We start from the raw sequence: 23,548 nt of genomic DNA on the forward strand, positions 1-23,548 counted from the left end.
CCCTTCAAATCTTTGTTTTCATTCCCCAATTTTTTAAATTTCCAAAATTATCTTTAATCCTCGTAATTATGATACGTGACATTGTTTTATCTATCGAATCTGTTCTTAGATGCATATAGCTTCAAGACATGCAGCTACGCAAAGTTTCCAGCATATATACCATATATAGATGATCGATTAATTTTTTTTAAAATGACACATCATGCTTCCGTATAATAAATTGAATAGTTTACCTTTTTGATCGGAGTGCCTCGGGTTATATACACCGGATTTTACAGACTGCTCCTCACAGCCTAACCACGCAGATGCAATAGATGGTTTCTAACGCAGATTCTTTCAACATCACCTAGCAACCTTGCTTCATTTCCTACCTCATGTTGTATAGTAAAGTAGTTCAATTTGAAAATAATACATAAGAGGGACAAAAACCTTGGTCTTTTTATTCAAACATAACAAACTATTCTTACATAGTAACCTCCTGTAGATTAGGAATAACTTGTTTTACTACCTATAATAGCTGAAGTTACAATACACATAAATTAGAAAGAGAAAATGTTACAATTTATTTGAAAGAAATGAATAGGTTGAGTAATGCTTTTATCTTCTTTATGTCTTGGTATTTATAAAAGCCCATTTCAGATTTAGATTTAGGACTTCAAAATCTTGAAATAACTTTTTCCCTATTGCCTTCCAGCTGTGGTTGGCATTATCTTTCGAATGGGTAGTTGATTTGTCTCTCCACTTTTCTTAAGTTGTCTTTTTCTAGAGAATTAACATAGAAACAGCTCTTTCTTCCATCTTTATCTCATAGCATAACCAGTAGATATGTGTTTGGATCATATCCACTGAGATTTCATTTCCTACTTCTTTTAATTTTGTATAAAGATATTTGAAAATCTTCAGCTGTTTTCTTATCACCTCGATCTGTCTCTTTGAAACCTTAAAATATGTAAAATACATTTTCTTTGGTTCCAAACTATGTTTTAGTCTTGTGAGATTTTCTTGTTCTCAATTATGCTTTATTTATAGGTGTATTTGGGTCCAAGTCTATTGGTAGTATGAAAATCACATGCCCACTTACTTTTGTCGAGGAATCTTTAACTTGTAATGTCCCCGAGGAAAACTTGTCACATATCCACTTACTTTTGTCGGAGAATCTTAAACTTTTGGTTTCCCCGAGGAAAACGAGATTGTGGTCCTTCACCATTGGTCATGTTTCTGCAAGTTGTTTCATGTCCGATCTAGGACTAAAGCCCTTCCCAAACTCTGGCTCCTTTTGATTCGGGCATTCTGGACAGATTTTTTCTGACCATCTTCCCACATGAGCCATGTTATGGAATTTCACAGAAGATTTCTTTTCCTTTCAAATAAGTCTTCTACAAAACTTGTTGTTTTTACAGTCATAATGTTTAACAAGGAACGATCCATTTATAGAATTGTGATAAAACTTAAATGAAAAATTGACTTTATCCATTTCGGTTACACAGACTCATGCTCTTCTGGTAGAAATGTCATCTTCAGTTATTAAAGCAACAATGTGTGATTCTTCTGTCAGAGGATCCTCGATGAATTTTTGAATATTCATGTCTGGCCTCCTTAAATTGATAATTGAAAGGCTTTGTGAGAGCTTTTTTCTGCTGGTTCTGGTGCTATACTGAAAAATTATAGGTCCAGAATGTCTCATCTGGACAAATATTCATTGTTTGTCTATGTTTATTGAACAACTTCCTGGATCTATTTAGGCAAATATTAGATTTATGGGAAGCTGGATGATGTAGTATAAACCAGGGCAATGGACCGGATTCATTCCAATTCCTTGCTTAATTTCTACCGATTAAGCGTACACGTTCCAACAATCCCTCAAATGGATTAAATTAATGCATGTATGAAAACTTGCTAGAATTATTATTACATAAGGATACGTAACTTGCATCTTTGAACCTTCCTTATTAAGATTCTGTCAAATTTACTAGTTTCTTAGTGACACGTTGTTTTGAACTATTCAGTCGGAAAGGAACTCGAAAGAATAGCACTAGCGTGCTTATGTCCCACTCACATGTATCCTAATAAATTTCTCAAGGGGTCACTTGTCCCAAGTCAAGCACGCTTAACTTTGGAGTTAGCTCCAAAAAAGAATATACACCTTCATAATATGAGTAATACCTATCAAATCTTTTAAGACCTCATCAACTACACAATCTCATACCTGAACAGTTTTGGAATCTCTCTTATTCTGATGTGAGATTGATTCATTCTTGTTCCATTTGCCTAGAATCCCGTCAAGAGTCATTAATTGTCTGTGCAACCTCGTGCCACCGACGATCACCCCTTCCCTCTTCGGCCCCGGGCGTCACATACGCAGTAGCTTTTGCTTGGTTCGTCTCCGAATCACACTGTAATAGGTGAGGTCAGCTCTGATCATTCTCTAATGACTCGAATTCGACGACTGTTCTCACTATACGAGTCGAGTTTTTTCAACGTGTTTATGTCCTCATACATACCATACGAATGTTCTCCCTATCATTTCAGTCTGAGATCGGTTCATACATGTTCCATTCGCCTATAAACATGTAATGAGCCGCTCATTGTCCATGTAACTCATGGTACCGGCGAGATCACCCACAACCCTCTTCGGCCTCGGGCTTCCTAAGCCTGCCTAGAGTTTTCCAATAATTAAGGTGCCCTGGTCACCCCAGCGCCCGACGTGCTATTTCATTAAACATTGTGTCCATTTTTTGAACTTTTCTGTTATCTTTTTACCCATATGGTGTCTTTTGATTTTTATTCAGTTATTTTGGACCAAGAAACACCCAAATGTTGAAATAGCATGTCTTTTGGCGATAGATTATGCAGAAACTTGTGTACCCTCATCGCAACCAATAGAAGTTATAAAAAAAATCCCCTTGTCTGCATTAAATTTTTTTTCCTCCACAATATTTGCATTCATATTGCTTCATCCATTTATTATGTGTATTGAAAAGTTCTTAACATATCAATTTTATGATATCTAGAGGATTTTGTATATTAGAGACGGTTACTAGAATCGTAAGCATATTGATATGAGGCAAATATTCTCGTGGAAAGAGAAATCATTTCTTGTCTCGACTACTACTATAATTCCAGATCCAAAACACTCGCTCAACAATATTCAAAACACAAGACAAACAATTCTGAAATCGATTTTTATTTTTCTTAAACTTATAAATATCACACGACTTATTCACGTTACATTTGATCAATCTTTTTGGTTGTGACTTCAAAACATAGTTCATTCGCATATGTTATATATCATCACATTTTTCTTTTAAACAAATGACTCTCGTTATGAAACCTTAGGGTCGACGGGCAAAGCCTTGCATCCCATGAGTAAAAACTCTGAAGTTTGGGTAGTATGCCATACAATGATTGGCAAGCAAAATAAAACATAAATAGGAAAAACTCTAGACAAAGGAAGCTCAAAAACCTTGTATTTCAAAATATTTTGTGCTTCGGTTTTTTTTTTTTTAAGTGAAATAAAATATATTGTTTTTAATTACTGTACAAGAATTTTAAAAACTCATGATTGGCCCATCAACTGTTTCTGGACTGGGCTTTATCGAAAATTAATAGTTGGCCCATTAACGGCCTAAGACCAACAAGTCATTTGATTCACACATTTTGATGAGTCACTCCAGAACTCGGGACTTTATATACGAATAAACACTCCGCTCAACCCTAGTGCGCTGTTCTTCTCCCCAAAACCCTAAATTCTCTGTATCCCGCCCTTCAGTCATTCAAGGTTTCGGCCATGGAGTTTTGGAGTAATTACTTCTCTCATTTCTTTATATTTTTTTACATTTTTGTGCTGTTGATCATTATTCTGATTGGTTTTCTAGGTGTTTTGAGGGGTTTGTTGGCTGATCTTTCGTTTTTGTTTACTATTTGTTACATTTTTTCGATTATTTAGCATTTTTATATTTCTATCTCCCTCGTATCTGCATTTCTCTTGTTGCGATCCTTTTGTTGTGGATTTTTCCATTTTGTGTGGAGTTTAAAATTGTCTTGGTACTGGAAACTGTGTAATTAGCCGCTTCATGCTCCGAGTTCCACTGATTGATTCTAAGTGAAGGACACCGCTCGTGTTATTCTACCTTATTTGTGTTTTTATTCTTTGATTTTTTTAAGTTTGCTTGTCAATACTGCTTGAAGTTTATATAGTGACTGCGTGTTTGGAGATTGCTTTCTCATCGTACATGGTTGTTTAGGTGCTGAGGTGAAAAGCGGAGAGGTTTTCAAGGTTGTGCCTGGTGATGGCATGGTTTTGCATCTTTCTCAGGTATGATAATTGTTTGATTTGGGAAACCTCAGTTTCTCTTGTATTGTTTCTGTCTTTTGTAAAACACCATTCTTTGGCAGGCTTCTCTGGGTGAGATGAAAAAGGAGAAAGGCAATGAATCAGTCTGCTTGTTTGTGAATGTCGAGGGCAAGAAACTCGTTCTTGGAACACTTTTCAGTGACAAATTACCTCAACAACAATTTGACTTGGTATTTGACCAAAATTTCGAGTTATCTCACAACTGGAAAAGTGGAAGCATCTATTTCTTTGGTTACAAGGCTAGTAACCCTTTTGACGAGGAATATCCTTTGTATTAATTACTAGTGGAAGTTGGCTATTCTTTTACTCGAAGGCTAGTTGGACAATTTTTTTATAGAATTTTATTCCTTGACTCTTTCTGATTGCTTTGGTTGCCACTGAGCTGCCAGGAGGAGAGTCAGGCGAGTCTTTTTTCCCTTCAATACTCATTTCTTTTGCAAGTTGCCGTGTGTAGGCCCCTTAATGTATCTGTATCCTATGTTATTTGCTTACTGAGCAAATTTTTTAAATATTATCAGATGAATCAGAATCTGAGGAAGATTTCCCAAACACTCTTGCAACTAATGGTACAATTTTTTTGGTTCTTCTGTTTCTTATTTAAAATGTCACTGTTATACTATCTAAGTTTCGGATATGGTTTGCAAATCTGCAGGGAAACCTGTGTCAAAATCTAAGCCCGAGAAACCCGTGGAAGCTGGGAAAGCTGTTGCTGCCAAAGGTAAGGATTCTAATACGGGTAAGCAGAAGGTGCAGATTGTAGAGCCACCCAAAGATGTCAAACCCCAAGATGACGACGACGACAGTGATGACGATGACATGATGTCTGATGATGATTCTGAGGTAGTTCTTTTCCACTTTAGAGTGCACTAACACTGATACTTCATGTAACCATTTACTTTCCTGGACGGTTGCCTTACCACTGTAAATATCCACTTTTTTTTTGTTTCCCCTTTGATTGAACTGTCATTTTTGTGCTTTTGTCAGAAATTTAGGCATTTGCTAGCCAGATACTTTTTCATCTGGTTTTCACCATACAATTTTCATTTTGTTTGAACCTATTAGTCAACTCTATATTGGTAGTAATTCTAACAAGGCCAGTAAAGAAACCGATACTGCTACTTGTCAGGGAATATTCAGATATGTTCATCTTTGCTTGTTTTCATTTAATTTCTGATGTCTAAAGTTTCAACAGTAACAGCATCCAGCGTATTTGAAAATCTGGTTTTATGATCTGCCATAGTACCATTGTAGTTGGCTAAAATATTGTTTTCAGTTTTCTTCAACATTTTATGATAAAATAGTCTTTACTGCTATCAGTATTTTTGACGAGTTATTGTGGTGTGTGGTGCTCGATGTAGAATGAATGTTGATATATTATAATCATTTTGGATTTACTCAGACTGTAGTTTTATGATTCGTAAAAATTTGAATTAAGGATGTACATGCTACTGGAATATGTGAGTAACAGCAGTTGCTTATTTTAACATCTCAGGATGAGGACGACAAAGACGACTCTGATGATGAATCTGAGGAGAGTGATGAAGAAACGCCGAAGAAGGTAGAGAGCAGCATGTCCACTCTGTCTGAAATATCCTTGTGTGGTGATTTGTGATGTTTGGTCACTGACAATACATTTTTTAGGTTGAGCCAAGCAAGAAACGACCTGCCGAATCCAAAACCCCTGTTTCCGATAAAAAGGCAAAAGTGACTCCACAGAAAACTGGTGATTTTTTTTTTATTCTGCACTGCTGTGTTATGTTGCCAGTTTTGTTATTGTTTCTTCCTCTGTAGTATAAAAAATTGATTCAGTAGAATATTTTGTACTCTAGGAACTAATTTGTCAGGTAACGATATTTCAAGCCCTAGTTATAAATTGACTCCATAAATTATTTATTTATTCTTCAGATGACAAGAAAGGCGGTGTTCATGTAGCTACACCTTACCCAAAGCAGGCTAGCAAGACTCCTGCCAACAAGCCAAATCAGCAGACACCTAAAGGCGCTGGAAGTTCACATTCCTGCAAGACCTGCAACAGGTACGTTTTCACTCATTCGTAAATCAATCTCATGAATAGTACCAATGGGCTGAAACGCTAAATATTTTCACCTGTAGGACATTTGGTTCGGATAAAGCTTTGGAGTCACACTCGAAAGCTAAGCACGGTGAAAAATAATGCAGGATGCAGCCATTTTTAGATTTTACCTATTATGCGTGATGTCAATGGAATGTCGAAATTACCTCTATCATTTGGGGTACGGATATCAATCTTGAAATATTTTTGGTTTTGTTCGTGGATTTTGGATTACGATCTCGTCTAATTATAATATTATAAAAATATGCTTGTGCCTGAGTAGAAGCAGGGGAAATCTTTAGTTCATTGGTTTGCGGATGGACCGACCATGGTTCCTAGGAAATGTGGAATTGAAACCGGAACCTCTCTCAAGAAACGGAAACAAAACCGTTTTCTTGGTTCGGAACAATTAAACCAATTTTTTATTAATATCATTTTATTTATAGTATGGTATAATTGTTGAACAGTTATTTCAACATTAACGTGTACTTCCAATCGGTTGAATAATAACTGGATTGCTAAAATTTGAAATCATATTTAGGCCGTGTGGCTTCTGCAGTGAAGCCACCTACCTAGGCTAAAATTTTATTTGCATTCGTAGTTCTTCTGGTTTGTGGAACTGTGGATTTTGGTGATTTAGAGGATTTAAAATTCAAATATTTAATATAAAAAAAATTCGATTTCAAGGGCCGATGTTTAATTCTTAATGAAGCCGGGAAACTCTTATTTATTCTTGTTTTAAAAAAAATTCAGTTAGAACTTTGGAACAAAGACAAGGAACCAAAACGGCACACGGAATGTCAGATCTAACCTAAAATATTCAAATCTTGAAGGTTTATCGTCAACTTGTACAGTTTAAAACATATTATCCATGTAAATCTGTTTTAAGTCTTGTTTTTTTTCCAAAATATCATGATATTATATGTACAGTTTAAAACATATGATCCATGTACCATGTAAATCTATTTTAAGTCTTGTTTTTTTTTCAAAATATCATGATATTATATACATTTCCTATTTAATTATTAAATCTAGTTAGTATGATAATCGCTCTGTTCACGATGGACAATGGTGAACAGATACGCCAAAGTTGGCGTAGCTTTTTCTTTTCTTTTTCGTTCTCGTTTTTTGGTTTGGTTTGTTTGTTTTTTTTCTCTTTAAAAAGTTTTATGATTATTTTTAAATTAAATCTATATTTTAGTTAATTAAGTATAAAATAATTTTATTATTGAATTAAATTATATATAAATATTTAATAAATAGTTGAATATTTATCATTTATATCTATTATTTGAAATAAATTAAGTACATTTATTATTTAATGTTAATAAAAAAATATTACATGAATTAGTATTTAATGAAATAAAAAATTTAACTTAAAATAATGATTGTAAATAAAATAATATGAAATATTTTAAAATGTTTTAAAATATTAGTTTTTAGAGCTGCACTAAAATAGTCAGGAGATGATCTTAATATAACGTATTTGGCGTCAATTGGTATCGATTAATCACGACTTCCCCTGGAAAGCTTAAATTCCCAAACCGAATACCTTAACATAGAAAGAAGAAAAGGAACATAATAAATAAAACTTGATATTCAGATGTAAGATGCAAGCTAAAGTTTTCGGATTACATACGTCCAAATCTCGATGAAGGTGGAACAAAACTTCGTTGGATATTTAAAAAACAGTCTCGGTTATCTATGAGGATGATTCATCATTCACAGACGTTATTCATTCAAGTCCATCTTACTACTCAACACCATGTTTAGTACGGCTCAACGGGTGCACGGAAGCTAGCTCCGGCGTATACTGCACCTGAGCCGAGTTCCTCTTCAATTCTCAACAGCTGCATTTTATCATATTGGGAAAGATTATTCTACATCATCGAAGTTTAAAAGAAACGAGAAAACCAAGTAAAATGCGGAGTAGGAAGCGTGAAGCTTTTACCTGGTTGTACTTCGCAAGCCGTTCTGATCTGCATGGGGCTCCAGTTTTGATTTGGCCCTGTCCAAGAAAGGGATGTCAATATTACAGCATCCACGTATCCAGTGGAGTTCCTGGGTCCGTTGGACTACAACAGAGCATTCATCGGACATAATAAATGGTATTAAGAGTTACGAATGGACTTTACCGTAGCCAACCCAACAGAGAGATCAGCAATGAAAGTGTCCTCTGTTTCTCCACTGCATCCACAAAATATAGATCGTATTATCATCTCACCCTTCTCATATTATAGATCTGCCATGATACACAATTCAAAAGGCTGATACCTGCGATGACTGGCCATCACACCCCAGCCAGCGTGCTTGGACATTTTTACAGCTTCAATACTTTCAGTCACCGATCCGATTTGATTAACCTGGTAGTCAGACAAATAAAAAATAGAGCGAAATTTCAGGTGCTAAGAGGTAAATAACGGACTTAGTGCCATGGAGAAAGTAAGAACTACAACTACGTGACAATTGACACGGATATAGACAAAGGGACATGGATACGAGATATGGTTATTTCAAAAGTTTAAAATACCTCATGTGAGAGTAAGACTATATTACATGTGAAAAGGTAAAATGTGTACAAAGTGTGTGTCTGATGATAATAATAAAAATACCATGCACAGAATTAAGCAAAATTCGCAACAATTATATGTATTTCTATGTATGATGCGATGTATTACAATGACAGCAAATAATATGATACTACATATGAGAAAAACCCACCCTTTCCAATAGCTCTTACTCACCTTTACTTATTTTTCCTCATTCACAATTGTTTCCAAAAAATCCTCAACTTTCTAAAAATAAGCAATGTCATATTTGGTACGATCAATCATGTTGGAAATTGGATACAGCCACGATTTTAAGTTAAGATAAAATTTTCGAAGTATCTGCCTAGCCGAGAAATATCCAACATGATACACAATCACTTTTAGGAACATGAAACATCATATAGCCACAATATACCTTGAGAAGAAGAGCATTGCATGTCTTCTCCTTGATGGCTTTCTCCACTCTCTGCAGCCATGGATACAATCAAAAGGTTAAATAACACTAGCACAAATCCTTATCAACTACGATGAATGAGTAATGTGTATCCACTGCAAATGCAGAAGTATGAGCCACATAGGCAAAAAATCACCTTGGGATTGGTGACAAGGAGATCATCTCCCACAATCTGTACTTGGGCACCGATTTCTCCGGTAAGTTTCGCATAGGTCCCCCAGTCATCCTGGTCGAATGGATCCTCAATCGAGACAATCGGGTATTTGGCTACAAATGACTTGTATACTTCTTTGAGTTGGTCACCCGAGATCTTCTGTGAGCCATCATTGCCCTGGCAAGAACAACAACAAATATGTAAGTATTGCAGCACAATCAATTTTTAAGTGTTTAATTTGCATGAGCAACAACGGTCATCCACTCTCATGACAAATTTCCACATAGGATTCAAGAATTCAGATTTGGGACTTGCCTCTTCTTTGAAGTTCAGATCGTAGGTCTTATCTGATCCATAAAACTCAGACGCAGCAACATCCATTCCAATAACAACCTACACATTCAATAAACATTAAATAAGCAACTCAAACAAAGGAATACTATATAAGGGGAAACAATCTCAGGAAAGGGCTCACTTTCTCTGTGTAACCCGCTTTAGCGATAGCTGTCTTTAGAAGTTCGAGACCTTCCTCGTTTTCCTGAAGTAGCAATCACGAAACTCGTTAAATATCAAACTATGGAAACACGGTGAAAGTATGGTGCCACCATTAAAGAGAGTTACCTGAATGTTCGGAGCAAACCCGCCCTCATCACCAACATTGGTGGCATCTTGACCGTATTTCTTCTTAATAACAGACTGAAATAAATTTTAAAAATGAAAGGTTAAATGAAGCACTTTTAGGACATCAATGGTTTCAAAATATAACAGTGTAGCTAGGAGTGCACTCACAACAAAAAAATTAAAAATTGAATGAAGCATATAAACTAAACTGATGAAATTATCTAAGGATACACTGAAAAGATAAATAATTTTCACAAGGTCTCCAAGAAAATTTCCTAAGATCAATCGACCATATGATTATACATTGAGCTACTGCCATATGTAAGGTATTGCTACAAGATGATACACATCCACATGGAATCTTCTTATTGACAAATAAAATACTCAAATTTCATCCTCACACTTCTGGCCAGGAACTCAGTGCTGATCTGAGTATAAAATCAACTACCCAGCATTTGGTCAGTGGAAGAAAACCAGGACATGATTTTGGAAAAAAAAAAGAGGAGAAAACAGAGAGAACGTGGAGGTCACAAGGAATAGGAGTATAAAATTAGTTTCTTTACATCCTTACAATTGGACAATTTACAAGAATAACCATAATTTCCATTAAAACCAGACACAAACATAATTAGTTAATTGAAACATGAAATGTATCCAAAATTAACCATCACGGGTTTCAAGTATGTCAAATGATATCACTTACTTTTAAGTGATGATATACTTCCACTCCCATCTTCATGGCCTCCTTGAATGATTCAGCTCCAACAGGAAGAATCATGAATTCCTGTAAACAGAAAAGTTAAAATTTAATCTCTTGATAAACATCACAAATGCTCATATGTAAGAAAAACATGCCTGCATAGCAAGTTTGTTTCCGGCATGTGATCCACCGTTGATGACATTGAATGCAGGAACAGGTAAAACCAGCTTCTTGTTGCCAGCCAGGTTGGCAATGTGCTGATTCATAACGCAACCAAAAATTGACAAAATTACTGTAACATATTTGTACTACCAACTACCAAGCTAGAAATTGATCACAACTTGTTGTGACAATAAATAAACTTCAATATACCTTATACAGGGGGATATTGAGGACAGCAGCTCCAGCTTTGCACACAGCAAGAGACACAGCCAGAATGGCGTTTGCTCCAAGCTTAAAAATTGGAAAGTACAAATGTTGATTAAAGTACTATTACAGAAAATAAGAACCTCGCTTGGATTGTTATAAATGCCTTAAAAATACCTTTTGCTTGCACCAACCCCATTCGTTTTGAGTTCCATCGAGTTGTTGAACCATGAAATTATCAATGCCAGTCTGATCAGTTGGGTCCTGTAATGAATGCATAATTGGCTCAGTCGCAGCAGGTTATACAGAATTTTAGAGATGAAATTCAATTAACAAACACGATTCATGCAAAAATTGACAAAACAAACCTTGCCAACTAGGGCTGGGCCAATAATTGAATTGACATTGTTAACAGCCTGCATGACCAATCCAATGCATCAAAACAAAAGCAATTTGTGGACAAAATTTAAAAGGCCGGTAATAAATAATTGACAACAAATTCTGACCTTGGAGACACCCTTTCCAAGGTAATCAGAACCCCCATCTCTCAGTTCAAGAGCCTCATAAATTCCTGAAGAATTTAACAAAAGGTCAATTAAAAAATCATTTGGACAACTAATAAAAAACTAATGACACATCTTTGATCTCAATTGTAGCAACTATATCAAGAAAATCAATTAATCATTGGTGTTGATGCTCCCGGGTACGTTATTTTACTGTCGACAATAATAAAAAATAAATAAACACCATATCTGCTATAGAATATTAAATGTGAGACCCTTAAGGTTGTGTGCACCAAAAATACACTTCACCCGTTGTTACTAAAAGCTCAAGGTGCAGCAAGGTAGCTGTCTTTAAGCGAGATCAGATATCTAATGTGATAGAATTTAATATCGACAAAGTAAACACCACGCAAACCAAATTCGAAATTTCGTTTCACCTCGGATTCATGGTTCCTACATTTGAAACTTTAAGCCACTATAACAAATCAAGGAATATGAAGATCGGATTAATTGAATCCGCATCATGCAAAAGAATATAATTACGAAAGATTAATCGCTAATATAGTAGAAATGAAAGACATTAATGCATGCCAGTAGATCTTACCAGTGGATGCACCACTGGGGACAGCGGCTCTAGAATAAATTCCATTCGATAAATGAATATCAACCTGCAGTCGCACGAACCCATTAAACATCATTATTACACCAAAATCTGCAATTCTTATATAAATAAACGATTTCTTCACATTAACTCGACAACATAAAGTACAGATAATCAATAAATATGCAAGTCTATGCATCAAATGGCGATTTCAGAAAATAAAAATAAAAATCTCATGAAATCCACTGAACAAAAGCTCGGAGCTGATCGATAAGGTTAGGCTAGGAGATTTGGGTGGGGCAAAGGACGAACCTCGACTGTGGGATTGCCACGGCTGTCGAAGATCTGACGGGCCTTAACGCTCTTGATAGTCGCCATTAGAGAGAGATTGGATCTAGGTTGAATGCTTTTTGATTGGGAGTGAAGACTGAAGAAGGTTAGGGAAGATCTAGGTTGAATGCTTTTTGATTGGGAGTGAAGACTGAAGAAGGTTAGGGAAGAGAGAACACGTATTTATAGAAGAGATTAGGCTTAATCTCAGCCGTTGGTTTGATCTTTGATTAATGTATTGCTGTGCTGTTTAACCTGAAACTGTTGATTCTACGTACTTCCGCTATTCGAACCCGGCCACTGTAGATCCGACTCTGACCAGAATACCGAGGAACTGTCTTATAACACTTTGCCTTTTAAACAAAAACTTGTTTGAGACGGTCTCACGGATTTTTATTTGAGTCATCAATAAAAAAAAATTACTTTTTATTCTAAGAGTATTACTTTTTATTGTGAATATCGATATGGTTGACTCGTCTAACAGATAAATATTCGTGAGAACATCTCACAAAAACCTATTCTTGTCTGGGAGACGTAGATGGAGAATAGTTTACAAACTTTAAACAGTGAATTTTCATAAGTTAAATTTAATCCTTATTTCTATTTTTAAAACAAAAATTAAATATTCTAGTATTTTGTTGTATAATTATTATATAACAAATTTAATTAATTTGATTACTTCAGAAATTTATTTTTCTTGAAATAAATATTTCTCAATAAAATTGGAACAGAAATAGTCACCTATTGTTGGAAGTTTGGAAACTCACTAGTCCAAATAGTTCGATTATGATTTTCTTTTTCTATTGAAATCAACACAATAAATTTCATTCTAAAACAAATAATAATAATAATAATAATAAATCAATTTCAGTGATATATGTTGAAAATATAATATTAAATTGTGTATGTTGAATGTTGAATGTTGAATGTTGAAAATTAGGTAAAATTAGGTGTTGAATATTGAAAATTAGTGTGTGATGATGTATGTAATGAGGTAATTTATTTTGGAATATTTGTATATGAAACTCTATAAATAGAGCACTCATTTGTGAAGAAAATAACAATTGAGTTGAGAGAAAAATATTATAAAGTGTGTAGTTTGATAATTTTGAGAGTTTGAGATTTTTACTTTTTACCGTAAATTTTTACTTTTTCACAACACGTTATCAGCACGAAGCTCTAAAAGTCCTACATACTTTTCCAAGCTCCAAACAGAAGAAAAAGGTAACAAAAGTAATTATATTTATTTTACTGTTATTTATTTATTGTGTATTTATTTAATATACAATATAATGTTATTATTAGAAATAATAAAATAAATTTTTCATAAACTTGTTATAAATCCTGGGAGGATGTTAAGACGACATCCCACACTCCCGGTAAGGGATACGACAAGTATAAAAGCCTATAAGGTTTTTAAACAAAATAAATTATGACACTCGTTATAATATTATGATATGATATACATAATTATTTAAACATGTCTAATATTATATATACCATATTATTACCATAAAATTATACAAATACATACCTTTATTTTTTTGTACACCAACGGTCATAAATGGTAAAAAACGGCTAGTTTTTGCCCTATAAATATGATCTCACAAACACATTCAATCACTCCAATTTTCTCTTCTTCTCTAAAAATTATTCTTCATCAAATTTTCGAAGAAAAAAAGAAGATGGCTTTTGCAAGGTTATTTTTAATTATTTTAGTTATCATACTCACGAGTCTTGTATTTATCGGAGAATATCCTCCTCGTGTGTTTTCTTTATTTTTACGAATACTTGTACTTGTTGTTTATCCATTACTTTGTATTGCAATATTCATTAACTAATAAAATGCATCGTGATTTTTAGTACCACCATGGCAAACTTGACAAAGCTCGAATTCATCGCTCTTGACATTACTGGGAAAAATTATATGCCATGGACTCTAGATGTAGAAATGCATCTTGAGTCATTGGGTCTAAGCGAGACCATTAAAGAAAATGGCATATGCACGTCACAAGAAAAGGCAAGAGCCATAATATTTTTACGTCAACATCTCGACGATGGATTGAAATGTGAATATCTGACTGAAAAAAATCACATGGCTTTGTGGAAGGGATTAAAAGAGAGATTTGAACATATAAGGGAAGTTATACTTCCGACCGCCCGGGATGAATGGAATACGTTGAGATTCCAAGACTTTAAAAAAGTCAGTGATTACAATTCGGCGATGTATAGAATAATCTCGCAATTGAAATTTTGTGGCCATGAGATTACTGAATCTGAGATGCTTGAAAAAACATTTTCCACATTTCATGCATCAAATATTACTCTACAGCAACAATATAGAGTACGTGGATTTGCCAGATATTCTGAACTCATCGCCTGTCTTCTTGTGGCGGAAAAGAACAACGAGCTTCTAGTGAGAAATCATCAGTCCCGACCCACTGGATCAACAGCATTTCCAGAAGTAAATGCTGTAAGTAAAAATGAATTTAAACCTGGAAACCAAAATCAATTTCAAAGACAAGGTTTTGGTCGAGGTCGAGGTCGTGGACGTGGACGTGGACGTGGACGTGGAATTGGTCGTGGTCGTGGACGCGGCCGTGGTTTTGAAAATAATAGAGATAGTTATTTTTATAACTCATATCAAAAGAGCGTCCCAAACCATCCACAGAAAAGACATCATGAGAATACAAGTGTAAATGAGAATCAATCAAAAAGATATGAAAGTTCTTGTTTCAGATGTGGTACTCCAGGACATTGGTCCAAAGTTTGTCGAGCCCCTGAGCACCTTTGTAAACTTTATAAAGAATCATTAAAGGGGAAAGAAAAGGAGACCAACTTCACTGAACGCAGTGACCGTTTGAGTGATTCAACTCATCTTGATGTTGGTGATTTTATGAATGATTTCTCTGGAAATGATCAATATGTTGGTGGGATAGAAATGAACAACATTGATGCTGCAGATTTTCTCAACGATTTCTCTGAAAATGAACAATATAATGGTAGAATATAAATGTACAATAATTTATTTTTCATGTATTCATAGAATAATGTTTTATTGTATAATTATGAAATGTGTTATATTTAAATATATATTGTCAGTAATTTATTTCATTGCATATTTTTTTGAAGTTCAAATATGGAAAATGCTATGAGCAAAGCTGAATTTTGCATACCTGATAGTGGTACAACTCACACTATCCTCCGAGATAAAAGATATTTCTTGGAACTAAAACCAACAAAAACAACGGTGAATACAATATCAAGTCCTGTAGACTTGATTAAAGGATGTGGTAAAGAACAATTTTTGTTACCTAATGGTACAAAATTTTTGATCAATGATGCTTTATATTCACCACAATCGAAAAGAAATTTGTTGAGTTTTAATGATATATATTCCCATGGGTATGATACTCAAACAATGAATGAAGGGAATGAGAAATATATGTGTCTTATCACATATAAATCAGGAAAGAAATATGTGATTGAAAAACTACCAATGCTCCCTACTGGATTGCATTATACACATATAAGTCCCATTGAATCAAACATGGTAGTTGATAATTCTTTGATATTAACCAATTGGCATGATCGATTGGGACATCCTGGTTCAACAATGATGCGAAGAATTATAGAAAATACACATGGTCATCCGTTGAAAGACCAGAAGATCTTTCAGAATAATAAGTTTCAATGTAAAGCTTGTTCTCTCGGAAAACTTATTATAAGACCATCACCAGGTAAAATCCAAACTGAATCACCAATGTTTCTTGAACGTATTCAGGGTGATATTTGTGGACCAATTCATCCACCATGTGGACCATTCAGATACTTTATGGTATTGATTGATGCCTCCAGCAGATGGTCACATGTATGTTTATTGTCAACTCGAAATGTTGCATTTGCAAGATCACTTGCTCAAATAATAAAATTGAGGAATCAATTTCCCGATTATACAATCAAGAAAATTAGACTTGATAATGCTGGTGAATTTACTTCCCAGACTTTCAATGATTATTGTATGTCTATGGGAATCATTGTTGAGCATCCTGTTGCTCATGTACATACACAGAATGGATTGGCTGAATCATTGATTAAACGTCTGCAAATGATTGCTAGACCAATGATTATGAAAACAAAACTCCCTATTTCTATATGGGGACATGCAATTTTACATGCCGCTGCATTAATTCGCATCAGACCAAGTGCATATCATAAATACTCCCCATTACAGCTTGCATTTGGTCAAGAACCAGACATTTCTCATCTGAGAATTTTTGGATGTATGGTGTATGTGCCTATTGCACCACCGCAACGAAAGAAAATGGGACCTCAAAGAAAGGTTGGAATTTATATCGGTTATGATAGTCCATCAATCATTCGATATCTTGAACCTCAGACAGGAGACGTGTTCACAGCACGTTTTGCTGATTGTCATTTTAATGAGGAAATCTTCCCAATGTTAGGGGGAGAACAGAAACATACCGAAAAGGAAATTACGTGGTATGTATCATCATTGTTACATATGGATCCAAGAACAAAACAATGTGAAAAGGATGTACAGCAAATTATGCACTTGCAAAGAATAGCAAATCAAATACCAGATGCATTTGCAGACACAAAAGGGGTAACTAAATCATATATACATGCTGCAAATGCCCCTGCTCGAATTGAAATTCCAAAGAAACAAATGGAAGATACTCATGATGTCATTAAACGCCTGAAGCGTGGAAGGCCAGTCGGTTCCAAGGATAAAAATCCTCGAAAAAGAAAATTCATAGAGAAACACGATGATCACAAAATAAAGAATGATGTTTCTGAAGAAACACATGATGATCACAAAATAGAGAATGGTGTTCCTGAAGAAACACATGATGATGAAAATGTTCTGTCAGAACCACAAACTGACGAGAATCATGAAATCTCTATCAATTACATTAATACTGGAAAAATATGGAACCGAAAAGATATAGATGAAATTGATGATATATTTTCTTATAATGTGGCAATCAACATCATAAATGATAACGAAGATCATGAACCAAAATCTTTTGGTGAATGTAAAAATCGGCAGGATTGGATAAAATGGAAAGATGCCATCCAGGTTGAATTGGATTCGCTAAATAAACGTAATGTTTTTGGACCTATAGTCCTTACACCTGAAGGTGTAAAACCTGTTGGATACAAATGGGTTTTTATTCGAAAGCGAAATGAGAAAAATGAAATAGTAAGATATAAAGCTCGACTTGTTGCACAAGGTTTTTCTCAAAGGCCTGAAATTGATTATGAAGAAACGTATTCTCCTGTGATGGATGCAATTACGTTTCGGTATTTGATTAGCTTGGCGGTATCTGAAAATTTAGAAATGCGTCTTATGGATGTTGTTACAGCTTACTTATATGGATCACTTGATAGTAATATATATATATATATGAAAATCCCTGAAGGATTTAAGATGCCTGAAGCACAAAGTTCAAAACCCAGATAATGTTATTCTGTGAAATTACAAAGATCGTTATATGGGTTAAAGCAATCAGGTCGAATGTGGTATAATCGACTAAGTGATCATTTGATGAAAAAGGGATATGTAAACAATTCAATATGCCCTTGTGTTTTCATTAAGAAAACAACATCCGGATGCGTAATTATTGCTGTATATGTTGACGATTTAAACATCATTGGAACGAGTAAGGAAATTCAAGAAGTTGTGTCATACTTAAAGGAAGAATTTGAAATGAAGGATCTTGGAAAAACCAAGTATTGTCTAGGTTTACAAATTGAACAAAAAGAATGTGGAATGTTTGTTCACCAGACAAATTATACAGAAAAGATTCTTAAACGTTTTAATATGGATAAAGAAAATCCTTTAAGTACTCCAATGGTTATTAGATCATTAAACATAGAAAAAGATCCATTCCGTCCATGTGAAGATGATGAAGATATTCTTGGTCCAGAAGTACCATATCTAAGTGCCATCGGTGCCCTTATGTACCTTACAAATTGTACAAGGCCTGATATATCTTTTGCCGTGAATCTGTTGGCAAGATTTAGCTCATATCCAACAAAGAGACACTGGAACGGAATTAAACATATATTCCGTTATCTACGAGGAACGACAGACTTGGGACTTTTGTATTCAAAAGATGCTAATCCAAGTATAATTGGTTTTGCCGATGCTGGATACTTATCTGATCCACACAAGGCACGTTCCCAAACTGGATATGTATTTACTCGTGGAGGCACTGCAATTTCTTTGGCGTTCACAGAAACAAACACTAGTAACAACTTCATCAAATCATGCCGAGATTATTGCACTACATGAAGCAAGCCGTGAATGTGTGTGGTTAAAATCAATGACCCAACATATCCAAATCTCATGCGGATTATCATTCGACGAGAAACCTGTGATACTATATGAAGATAATGCTGCATGTGTTGCTCAAATGAAAGAAGGATACATAAAAAGCGACAGAACTAAACATATTCCTCCTAAGTTCTTCGCATTCACCAAGGAGCTTGAGAAGAATAAATGTATTGATGTTCGTCACATTCGATCAAGTGAAAACTCATCAGATCTCTTCACAAAGGCACTTCCTACGTCAATATTCAGAAAGCACATATATAATATTGGGATGCGCAATCTACGAAATTTGTGAAGAATTGTTCATGTCAACATCAGGGAGAGTTTACGTGACTGCACTCTTTTTCCCTTACTATGGTTTTTATCCCAATGGGTTTTTCCAAGTATGGTTTTTAACGAGGCAGTATAAAAACACGTAATGAAGACAATCATTATGATCATCATCACAAGGGGGAGTGTTGAAAATATAATATTAAATTGTGTATGTTGAATGTTGAATGTTGAATGTTGAATGTTGAAAATTAGGTAAAATTAGGTGTTGAATATTGAAAATTAGTGTGTGATGATGTATGTAATGAGGTAATTTATTTTGGAATATTTGTATATGAAACTCTATAAATAGAGCACTCATTTGTGAAGAAAATAACAATTGAGTTGAGAGAAAAATATTATAAAGTGTGTAGTTTGATAATTTTGAGAGTTTGAGATTTTTACTTTTTACCGTAAATTTTTACTTTTTCACAACAATATATATATATATACCAGTATGAAAATTATATTAAGTCGAAGGAGGTTTTAATTTTTTTCCCCCAAGAAGTCCAACTCGCAGCGGCCACCTAACAAGGAAATATCTCAAGAATATTCCACTAAAATGTTTGTATGTTAGTGTTTTTGAAGGAAGAGGGATAATAATTTTTTTTTAGTGTTTTCGATATAAATATATTGTCGATAGTATAATTATCAAAATTTAAATAATTAAAAAATATAAATATTATATAAACTAAAAATATTGTTGTCATTTTATTCAAAAATAAGTTTGGAAATAATTTTTCTCCAAATACTCAAACTTTAACTTATATTAGTTTTAGATTTTTATTTTTAAGCACTCCATACTTTTACTTCTCACTCGTTTTAAAAATAATTTCTAAAAAATTCATTTTTAAATAAACAAAAATTATCTCAAACAATATCTTATTATATCCGTACAATATAGAGATGGAGCCACATATCTCACGAGTGTCGGGCTTATCTTTCTAGAATAACTAAAGACAAAAATTTGCGTGAGACGGTCTTACGAGTTGTATTTTATGAGACATGTATCTTATTTGAGTCATCCATGAAAAAATATTACTTTTTATGCTAAAATATTACTTTTTATTGTGAATATCGGTATGGTTGACCCGTCTAAAAATTCGTGAGACCGTCTAACGAAAAATCTAATCATAACTAAATGAATAAAAAGTAAAATTTTCAAGTATATTTAACATTAATAATATTTTAAAAGTGAACGAATAAATAAAAAGAAACAGTCACACGAAAGAAACATCATGAACCATGAGCTTCTCCCATTCATTTCACATGCTGGGGTTGTTCAGCAGTCGTGAATCGTGATTCTGAAAAAAAGGCATGCCGAAAGGTAATTATATAATCCAATTTTGGAAAAAATGATTACAAATACAGACCAATTTCTCCAAACAATATAAAAATCTTCAAATAAAATATCAACCAATTACATTCTCTCACATACAAATAATAATAATAATAATAATGTTGTGATTCTAATAATTGGGTACTCTGCGCATGGATGCTTAGAGCATCTCCAATAGGGATGTCAATGGGTCTGGGTAAAACTCGGACCCGCAATGGACCCGTCCCATCTGGACGGGTTTGGGCATATTAAATGGGTCATGGGGAGGGTCTCGGGTTCTAATTTTTCAGACTCATCTGGGTATGGGGCGGGTCATGGGTCCTATAATACCCGCCCCATACCCACCCCGTATATGTAGATATAAATATTATAGGGTTTTAGTTTTATTAATTTTCATTTTTTAGCAACTCATTTCAAAGTCAACCATAGACATATTTGATTCTTTAAGTTAATTGAATTTTTAATTGGGTTGGACTTTAGTTTATTATCCAAATAGGTAGATCAATTATAAATAAAACCCTACACCACTATAACTATTAACTATATGCTAATATCTCTTTTTTATGTAATTTTTTATGTCATAAAAATAATTTGTTTTTTATTATTAAGTGTGGTTGAAGATATGAATTAGTTTTCTATTGAATTCTATTTAGAAAATTTTTTGTTTCATAATTCAGTCTTGTGAGAAAAATATTATTGTTTTCATTTTAAAAAAATTCGGGTCTCACGGGTCTATCCGGACCCGTTTCGTATTCGGGGTGGGGTGGGTCTGAAGAATATTTAACCGGGGTGGGGTGGGTAATGGGTCTAAGTTTTCTTCATGAGGTGGGTCTTGGGTTTAGCCATACTCGCCCCATACCCGCCCCATTGACATCCCTAATCTCCAACCTTGCAAGTTGCACCAAAATGGTGCAAAACACCATTTTGGTGCAAGCCCCCTTCCTCTGCGCCAAATTTGGCGCAGAGGAAGGCCCTTGCGCCAATTTGGCGCAAGGGTTATATATATATATATATTTTTTTTTTTTGTTTTTTGTATATAACTATTTATATTAAAAAAATATCAAGATTATTTAAATAATAGTACAATATATATTTTATTATTTATATAAATAGATATTTAATAATAAAAAATAAAGAATAATAATTATTGATTTTTAAATATTTATTTATGTTAATTATTAATAATTAATGAATAATTTGATTTAATGATTTATAAATAATATAATTAAATACAAATGCAAAAAATTAATATAACAATACAATTCACTTTTTATAATGAAGCATTTGTATTAATTCGTATGCTCACTATGCACTACGAAATGCTTTAATTGATCATTTTTGGAAGGAATATAATTGTTCAGATGTTTGAATTTGGATTCATATTAATTTCTAAAAATAAATTATCTGTATTAAAATTATGTCAATTTTAATAATGAAGCATTTGTATTAATTCGTATTATAAATATCAGAGTTAATATATAAGAATCAAATAAATAAATTTAACTATTAATAAAAATAAAATTATAATTATAATACTAATATTAACATTAATTATAATTATATTGTTAAATTTAAAAATAAATAGTAAACAAAAAGAATATTTTAGGAATATATTTTTTTAATGTAAGATTTGAAGTAAATGGGTTGGAGATGAATGTTATATTTGGTGCAGAAACTGCACTATTTTGGTGCAGAAACTGCACCAAAATAGATTTATGGGTTGGAGATGGCCTTATGTGCAAGTGATGTAACTAACAATTGATGTAGAAGGTTGAAATATATGAAATTTAGTTAGGACATTTGGAGTGTGGATGACATAAGATTCCAAATATCCACAATTGTGGATGCCTTTAATTCGATTTTTGAGTCATTAATTAATTTTTTTAGTATTGTCAATTCCTTATTTATGTATGACATGATTGTATATTGGCAAAAACTTGTGTGAGACGGTCTCACGAGTCGTATTTGTGAGACGGATCTCTTATTTGGATCATCCATCAAAAAGTATTATTTTTTATGCTACGACTATTATCAACTTCATAAACATCAAACATTGACACATCGAACACGAAACCCAAATCAAAAGTCCAGAGGAATAAACGAATCGGGTGTCAATTGAGAGTTTTTGAAGTCGGTTTTAAAAATATAAGATTTTCATATGAAATTATCAAACTCTAAGATAAACTATAACAAACTTTTTTGAGCAGATTCGTACCCAACTCACGTTGTTCAATAATTTACGAGCACTCTGGAGCTTTATGATTTTAGTAACAGCATGATATAGCATAGTTATATATTAAATAAATATATTTAGAATTTTTTGAGACTTCATTTTATAGTGAACTTTAAAAAAATGCTAATATGCTTCAGGCTGAGCTCAGTTATTTGATCTCTAATTCGAATAAAATCTGAGCTACAAAATATTTAATTGTTCATTATTCAAATCAAGCCAAGACCTTATTTTTTCTCCATTTTCGATTTAATTTGACGTAATTACATCCCAAAGTGAACCTATGAGCTCATGGGCCGATCAATAACCACTTGGCACTTGGCTCATCCGCCGTTATATTCACATCTTCATTCTTTCAAATTTAAATAATATTTGTCCAAACAGGGCCCAAATTTTTATAATTCTTCTCGGGCAAGAGGGGAGATGGACAATATCAAGAGGGGAGATGGACAATACCATATCCAACTATCGAATCGAACCACAAAATCTGAGCATTCCCACATCCATTTAAGGACTCATGGAGAGTGCTTCTTAGCTATAACAAACTGATTTCAAGACCAGGAATCAACTAATGAAGCTGTATCTATACTTGAACTCTAAACCAAC

At 33.8% G+C, this 23,548-nt stretch overlaps 1 protein-coding gene and 1 pseudogene across 1 annotated transcript; one reads left to right on the plus strand and one right to left on the minus strand.

Annotated features, from left to right (window-relative positions):
* The first annotated feature begins 3,667 nt into the window (after positions 1-3,667).
* Positions 3,668-6,731, plus strand: LOC140839780 (histone deacetylase HDT1-like; annotated as a pseudogene).
* Positions 6,732-7,999: 1,268 nt separating this feature from the next.
* On the minus strand, positions 8,000-12,847 carry LOC140839781 (enolase). Its single transcript, XM_073206719.1, has 17 exons — positions 12,686-12,847; positions 12,377-12,440; positions 11,776-11,840; positions 11,638-11,685; positions 11,447-11,533; positions 11,276-11,356; positions 11,059-11,160; positions 10,907-10,987; positions 10,204-10,278; positions 10,058-10,120; positions 9,898-9,975; positions 9,565-9,759; positions 9,390-9,440; positions 8,700-8,788; positions 8,561-8,612; positions 8,377-8,433; positions 8,000-8,275 (listed from the first exon to the last, which is right to left on the minus strand). The coding sequence occupies exons 1-17, from the start codon at positions 12,749-12,751 to the stop codon at positions 8,195-8,197; spliced, it is 1,335 nt and encodes a 444-aa protein (XP_073062820.1). The 5' UTR covers positions 12,752-12,847; the 3' UTR covers positions 8,000-8,194.
* Between the last annotated feature and the right edge of the window lie 10,701 nt (positions 12,848-23,548).

This window comes from Primulina eburnea, chromosome 8 (genome assembly GCF_022965805.1).
Source record: "Primulina eburnea isolate SZY01 chromosome 8, ASM2296580v1, whole genome shotgun sequence".
Classification (NCBI taxonomy): domain Eukaryota; kingdom Viridiplantae; phylum Streptophyta; class Magnoliopsida; order Lamiales; family Gesneriaceae; genus Primulina; species Primulina eburnea.

Coding starts and splice junctions, on each gene's coding strand:
- LOC140839781 (XM_073206719.1), bottom strand. CDS start 12,751: ATGGCGACTATCAAGAGCGTTAAGGCCCGTCAGATCTTCGACAGCCGT. Junction 12,441..12,685: donor GTGGCAATCCCACAGTCGAG/GTTCGTCCTTTG, acceptor GTGCGACTGCAG/GTTGATATTCATTTATCGAA. Junction 11,357..11,446: donor GGGGTTGGTGCAAGCAAAAG/GTATTTTTAAGG, acceptor CCAATTTTTAAG/CTTGGAGCAAACGCCATTCT.